Source organism: Oncorhynchus gorbuscha, unplaced genomic scaffold, assembly GCF_021184085.1.
Source record: "Oncorhynchus gorbuscha isolate QuinsamMale2020 ecotype Even-year unplaced genomic scaffold, OgorEven_v1.0 Un_scaffold_1129, whole genome shotgun sequence".
Taxonomy (NCBI): domain Eukaryota; kingdom Metazoa; phylum Chordata; class Actinopteri; order Salmoniformes; family Salmonidae; genus Oncorhynchus; species Oncorhynchus gorbuscha.
Genome location: NW_025746001.1, coordinates 72,501 through 80,000, shown reverse-complemented (window position 1 = coordinate 80,000; position 7,500 = coordinate 72,501). Strand labels below are relative to the sequence as shown.

At 50.5% G+C, this 7,500-nt stretch overlaps 1 protein-coding gene across 2 annotated transcripts in view; it reads right to left on the bottom strand.

Annotated features, from left to right (window-relative positions):
- Positions 1-4,166: 4,166 nt before the first annotated feature.
- The window catches only part of LOC124021556 (COP9 signalosome complex subunit 1-like), a 24,230-nt gene continuing 20,896 nt past the window's right edge, over positions 4,167-7,500 (bottom strand). For both annotated transcript variants that reach the window (XM_046336695.1, XM_046336694.1), the window contains exons 13-14: positions 5,626-5,760; positions 4,167-4,554 (exon numbers count right to left, since the gene is read on the bottom strand). In XM_046336695.1, the coding sequence (XP_046192651.1) occupies positions 4,477-4,554; positions 5,626-5,760 (213 nt within the window). In that variant the 3' untranslated portion in view covers positions 4,167-4,476. The remainder of the gene's footprint in view (positions 4,555-5,625; positions 5,761-7,500) is intronic.

Here is a 7,500-nt window from a genome sequence, read left to right as displayed (position 1 = left end):
CTCCTCCTACCTGACTGATGTAATGGATAGACTCCTCCTACCTGACTGGGGGGAGTCTTCCTGGACTGATGTAATGGATAGACTCCTCCTACCTGACTGAGGTAATGGTAGACTCCTCCTACATGACTGACTGGGGGAGTCTTCCTGGACTGATGTAATGGATAGACTCCTCCTACCTGACTGACTGGGGGGAGTCTTCCTGGACTGATGTAATGGATAGACTCCTCCTACCTGACTGAGGTAATGGATAGACTCCTCCTACCTACCTGACTGAGGTAATGGATAGACTCCTCCTACCTGACTGGGGGGAGTCTTCCTGGACTGATGTAATGGATAGACTCCTCCTACCTGACTGAGGTAATGGTAGACTCCTCCTACATGACTGACTGGGGGAGTCTTCCTGGACTGATGTAATGGATAGACTCCTCCTACCTGACTGAGGTAATGGATAGACTCCTCCTACCTACCTGACTGAGGTAATGGATAGACTCCTCCTACATGACTGACTGGGGGAGTCTTCCTGGACTGATGTAATGGATAGACTCCTCCTACCTGACTGATGTAATGGATAGACTCCTCCTACCTACCTGACTGACTGGGGGAGTCTTCCTGGACTGATGTAATGAATAGACTCCTACCTGACTGGGGGAGTCTTCCTGGACTGATGTAATGAATAGACTCCTCCTACCTGACTGGGGGGAGTCTTCCTGGACTGATTTCTCTCTTGGACTTTAGCATAACAAGTCAAGCTTTGAAGTCAACGGGAGATTCACCCCTAAAAGTCCCAGTTCCATGTGGGTCTTCCTCGTTGGTCTGCAGCCGTTTCTGGAAGGAGGAAGAGCTCATGGAGTCGTAACAGTACAGGAAGGAGGAAGAGCTCATGGAGTCGTAACAGTACAGGAAGAGCTCATGGAGTCGTAACAGTACAGGAAGGAGGAAGAGCTCATGGAGTCGTAACAGTACAGGAAGGAGGAAGAGCTCATGGAGTCGTAACAGTACAGGAAGAGCTCATGGAGTCGTAACAGTACAGGAAGGAGGAAGAGCTCATGGAGTCATAACAGTACTTTCCCAGGACTGCTCAATCTCTACATTTATTTGTCCTTTTGGTTGTGGTAAATAATGGGACTATTTCCTGGTGCTCTTTGTCCCCCCCTCTGAACTTGAAGGATATTTTATCACCTGACTGTTAGAATGGTGACTGTCTGTCCAACAGTAGTTTTATCACCTGACTGTTAGAATGGTGACTGTCTGTCCAACAGTAGTCAGTCAGTTGTTCTTCTTATATCATTATTCATCAAGCTCCTCGTCTGGTCCTGTGTAGCTCAGTTGGTAGAGCATGGCGCTTGTAACGCCAGGGTAGTGGGTTCGATCCCCGGGACCACCCATACGTAGAATGTATGCACACATGACTGTAAGTCGCTTTGGATAAAAGCGTCTGCTAAATGGCATATATTATTATTATAGGGCTTGGAGTTAGTTTTCTAGGCCTTTCTCCAGAAAGTCTTTTAGGGTAGGGATGCTGATCTGAGATCTGTTCAATATAATCATATTCATTGTTGGGGCGGCAGGTAGTCTAGTGGTTAGAGCGTTGGGCCAGTAACCGAAAGGTTGCTAGATCGAATCCCTGAGCTGACAAGGTAAAAATCTGTCGTTCTGCCCCTGAACAAGGCAATTCACTTGCTGTTCCTAGGCCTTCATTGTAAATAAGAATTTGTTCTTAACTGACATGCCTAGTAAAATAAAGGTTAAATAAATAAATTTGACCCATACAAACATTCACTACATGGAACAATGGATAGTCCCCCAAAAAAACAAATCAAAAGGCAGTTTGTTCTGAAGTGTCTGCTCTATAAGAAAATGATCTGAGATCTGTCCACATGGGTCTTAATCATTATGATCTGAAAGGCTAAACTGATCCTAGATCAGCAGTCCTACTGAGACGCTTGGTGGATACGGGCCCTGGTCTGGCCATGTGGTTAAACTCCTGGTCATTCTGATGGTGCATTCATGACAAGTCGGAAACCTCAAGTTATTTGCAAAGAGCTTCCTATTTGTTGATTCTGATACTTTCCAAGCGGGAAACCTGGGGCCTCATCTTTCTACTAGGAACCAAACGTAACAAAATGTTTTCCATTGTGAAATTGTTTTGCTACGGTTTGCACAAATGAATACACCCCAGGTGAGAACTCCATGCCAAATCACACGTGGAAACTATTTCACTTAAAATAAAATATCAATAATTTACAGTCATATTTGATTTTAATTTTTCTTTGTGGTGGTTTTATTTATTTTATGGTGGTTGGGGGGGTTGCTTGCATTGAGTTCAGTGCCTTCTGGTAGACATAACACTTGGCCTATCCAGTCATATGAACGAGGTTAAATAAATGGAAGTGACAAATGGTGCATTCGATATTTCTCTCTTAACTATGATTTCTCCGTTCATATATTTTTGGGCCAAAATGAGCCCTTTGGACCTTTCTGCTGAATATCAAACTGACACGTCATCTTGTATTTTTATTGTGGTTTGTGGATTTATTTTGAAATTAAAGAAATCTATGGAAAAATAATCCCCATCTGTATCGCAAGTAGTAGTAGATTCAATTCAATGCTCCAGTATCCCCCAGCAGTGTTTCCCAACTCAGGGTTGGGGGGGTACTGGAGGACCAGGGTTGGGGCTACTGGAGAACCAGGGTTGGGGAGGTACTGGAGAACCAGGGTTGGGGGGGTACTGGAGGACCAGGGTTGGGGGGGGGTACTGGAGGACCAGGGTTGGGGGGTACTGGAGGACCAGGGTTGGGGGGGGGGTACTGGAGGACCAGGGTTGGGGGGGTACTGGAGGACCAGGGTTGGGGGGTACTGGAGGACCAGGGTTGGGGGGGTACTGGAGGACCAGGGTTGGGGGGGGGGTACTGGAGGACCAGGGTTGGGGGGTACTGGAGGACCAGGGTTGGGGGGTACTGGAGGACCAGGGTTGGGGGGTACTGGAGGACCAGGGTTGGGGGGTGTACTGGAGGACCAGGGTTGGGGGGTACTGGAGGACCAGGGTTGGGGGGTACTGGAGGACCAGGGTTGGGGGGGTACTGGAGGACCAGGGTTGGGGGGTACTGGAGGACCAGGGTTGGGGGGGTACTGGAGGACCAGGGTTGGGGGGTACTGGAGGACCAGGGTTGGGGGGGGGTGTACTGGAGGACCAGGGTTGGGGGGTACTGGAGGACCAGGGTTGGGGGGGGAGGACCACTGGAGGACCAGGGTTGGGGGGTACTGGAGGACCAGGGTTGGGGGGTACTGGAGGACCAGGGTTGTTGGGGTACTGGAGGACCAGGGTTGTTGGGGTACTGGAGGACCAGGGTTGTTGGGTACTGGAGGACCAGGGTTGTTGGGTACTGGAGGACCAGGGTTGTTGGGTACTGGAGGACCAGGGTTGTTGGGTACTGGAGGACCAGGGTTGTTGGGTACTGGAGGACCAGGGTTGTTGGCTACTGGAGGACCAGGGTTGTTGGCTACTGGAGGACCAGGGTTGGGGCTACTGGAGGACCAGGGTTGGGGCTACTGGAGGACCAGGGTTGGGGCTACTGGAGGACCAGGGTTGGGGCTACTGGAGGACCAGGGTTGGGGCTACTGGAGGACCAGGGTTGGGGCTACTGGAGGACCAGGGTTGGGGCTACTGGAGGACCAGGGTTGGGGCTACTGGAGGACCAGGGTTGGGGCTACTGGAGGACCAGGGTTGAGGTACTCGAGGACCAGGGTTGGGGTACTGGATGACCGGGGTTGGGGCTACTGGAGGACCAGGGTTGGGGACCACTGCTCTAGATAACGTAATCGTGGTAACAGGAATCTGTGGCTGTATTAGAAACTTCATGTAAACACCACCAAAGAGTCAGTCTCATTTAGTATGTATCTTTATTAAAAGCTTGTTCTGTGTCGAGGTTGTGTTTTTCCCTCCCAATGTGTAATCAGTGTTTGTCACCAGGTACAGAGCAAAGTGCATCTCTTTACAAAGTAGCGCACCATAGGGGACCGGGGGCGTTTGAGGGGACAGGTGGGGGGGGGCGTTTGAGGGGACTGGGGGGGGCCGTTTAAGGGACGGGGGGCCGTTTGAGGGGACGGGTGGGGGCCGTTTGAGAGGACAGGGAGGGCAATTTGAAGGGACTGGGGAGGCCATTTGAGAGGCCGCAGGTTTTTTTTTTTTTTGCAAACGTTTGGGCCATGTCATGGGCTGCTTCTCAAATGACACCATGTTCCCCACTGTTGGCCAGACTCCAGCTTAGCAGTTGTAGCTTTGACTTGGCCAAAAGAAGGGCACTACCTGAGGCACCCCACACTCCCTCTGTTCATTCAGAGGCACCAGGCATCGTCTGTGTACCAAATGGCACCCTATTCCCTACATAGCGCCCTACTTTTGACCAGGGCCCCATAGGGTAGTGCACTATATAGGGAGCAGAGTGCCAGCGATGGTGTCATAAAGGGACGTCCCCGTCACATGGTGCTGGTCATCCTGGTTGTTTGGCTGTTGGCTGTTGATAGCTCCCCCTGGTTGCCTTCTCTAGGAGGGGACTGAGGGAGGGCGAGAGAGAGGATGAGAAGAGGGAAGGGAGAGAGAACGGAGGAGGAGGAGAGAGAGGGGGAGGAGGAGAGAGAGGATGAGAAGAGGGAAGGGAGAGAGAACGGAGGAGGAGGAGAGAGAGGGGGAGGAGAGAGAGAGGATGAGAAGAGGGAAGGGAGAGAGAGAGGAGGAGAAGGAGAGAGAGGAGGAGGAGGAGGAGAGAGAGAGAAGGAGAGAGAGAGTAGGAGAAGAGGGAAGGGAGAGAGAGGAGGAAAAGAGGGAAGGGAGGAAGAGAGAAGTGAACAGATGTAGACTTAACAGTGAAATGTTTAGAGAGGGGAGAGAGAGAGGTGGATAAATTGTCGAGGGGCAGACAACAGTTGATTTCAAACGACGGACACAGTACTAAAACAATACATCACCTGATACATTAAAAGCTCTGACAACATGTCCCAAATCAAAACACCCGGTGAACTATCCAAGGTTTCCCAGACATAGATTAAACCTAGTCCTGGAGTGAAGAATCTCCATTGAGAATGCTTCTATTCAGGACTTCATGTGTGTCTGGGAAAGATCCATCTCAGTGGTCTAGACTGGGGCCGTGTGGTAACAGCTGTGGTCTAGACCGGGCCGTGTGGTAACAGCTGTGGTCTAGACCGGGGCCGTGTGGTAACAGCTGTGGTAACAGCAGTGGTCTAGACTGGGGCCGTGTGGTAACAGCTGTGGTCTAGACTGGGGCCGTGTGGTAACAGCTGTGGTCTAGACTGGGGCCGTGTGGTAACAGCTGTGGTCTAGACCGGGGCCGTGTGGTAACAGCTGTGGTCTAGACTGGGGCCGCGTGGTAACAGCAGTGGTCTAGACTGGGGCCGTGTGGTAACAGCTGTGGTCTAGACTGGGGCCGTGTGGTAACAGCTGTGGTCTAGACTGGGGCCGTGTGGTAACAGCTGTGGTCTAGACTGGGGCCGTGTGGTAACAGCTGTGGTCTAGACCGGGGCCGTGTGGTAACAGCTGTGGTCTAGACTGGGGCCGTGTGGTAACAGCAGTGGTCTAGACCGGGGCCGTGTGGTAACAGCTGTAGTCACCTTGACGTGTATCTGGTTGCGCAGCACAGCAGCTCTGAGGATCGTGGCTTTGGCTCGTCTCTGGAACTCCTTGCCCATGTGGACAGACTTCTCAAACGTATGGCCCCTCTGGTCCACGTCCCTCGCATACAGGATCTGACATCACACATACAGGAAACAGGAAGTTACTCATACGGGAACTGGGGAGAGACTGGTGTGTACCTGTAGTGATAGTTGATGTGTAGAGAGACTGGTCTACGGCTAGTGTGTGTGAGTCTATACGTGTGTGTGTGACCTTGCTGTGAGAGTCTATACGTGTGTGTGTGTGTGTTACCTTGCTGTGAGAGTCTATACGTGTGTGTGTGTGTGTGTTACCTTGCTGTGAGAGTCTATACGTGTGTGTGTGTGTGTGTGTGTGTGTGTGTGTGTGTGTGTTACCTTGCTGTGAGAGTCTATACGTGTGTGTGTGTGTGTGTGTGTGTGTGTGTGTGTGTGTGTGTGTGTGTGTGTGTGTGTGTGTGTGTGTGTGTGTGTGTGTGTGTGTGTGTGTGTGTGTTACCTTGCTGTGAGAGTCTATACGTGTGTGTGTGTGTGTGTGTGTGTTACCTTGCTGTGAGAGTCTATACGTGTGTGTGTTACCTTGCTGTGAGAGTCTATACGTGTGTGTGTGTGTGTGTTACCTTGCTGTGAGAGTCTATACGTGTGTGTGTGTGTGTGTGTGTTACCTTGCTGTGAGAGTCTATACGTGTGTGTGTGTGTGTGTTACCTTGCTGTGAGAGTCTATACGTGTGTGTGTGTGTGTGTTACCTTGCTGTGAGAGTCTATACGTGTGTGTGTGTGTGTTACCTTGCTGTGAGAGTCTATACGTGTGTGTGTGTGACCTTGCTGTGAGAGTCTATACGTGTGTGTGTATGTATGTGTGTGTGTGTTACCTTGCTGTGAGAGTCTATACGTGTGTGTGTTACCTTGCTGTGCGAGTCTATACGTGTGTGTGTGTGTTACCTTGCTGTGAGAGTCTATACGTGTGTGTGTGTTACCTTGCTGTGAGAGTCTATACGTGTGTGTGTGTGTGTGTTACCTTGCTGTGAGAGTCTATACGTGTGTGTGTGTGTGTGACCTTGCTGTGAGAGTCTATACGTGTGTGCGTGTGTGACCTTGCTGTGAGAGTCTATACGTGTGTGTGTGTGTGTGTTACCTTGCTGTGAGAGTCTATACGTGTGTGTGTGTGTGTTACCTTGCTGTGAGAGTCTATACGTGTGTGTGTGTGTGTTACCTTGCTGTGAGAGTCTATACGTGTGTGTGTGTGTGTGTTACCTTGCTGTGAGAGTCTATACGTGTGTGTGTGTGTGTGTGTTACCTTGCTGTGAGAGTCTATACGTGTGTGTGTTACCTTGCTGTGAGAGTCTATACGTGTGTGTGTGTGTGTGTGTGTGTGTGTGTGTGTTACCTTGCTGTGAGAGTCTATACGTGTGTGTGTGTGTTACCTTGCTGTGAGAGTCTATACGTGTGTGTGTGTGTGTGTTACCTTGCTGTGAGAGTCTATACGTGTGTGTGTGTGTGTTACCTTGCTGTGAGAGTCTATACGTGTGTGTGTGTGTGTTACCTTGCTGTGAGAGTCTATATGTGTGTGTGTGTGTGTGTGTGTGTGTGTTACCTTGCTGTGAGAGTCTATACGTGTGTGTGTATGTATGTGTGTGTGTGTTACCTTGCTGTGCGAGTCTATACGTGTGTGTGTGTGTGTTACCTTGCTGTGAGAGTCTATACGTGTGTGTGTGTTACCTTGCTGTGAGAGTCTATACGTGTGTGTGTGTGTGTGTTACCTTGCTGTGAGAGTCTATACGTGTGTGTGTGTGTGTGACCTTGCTGTGAGAGTCTATACGTGTGTGTGTGTGTGTG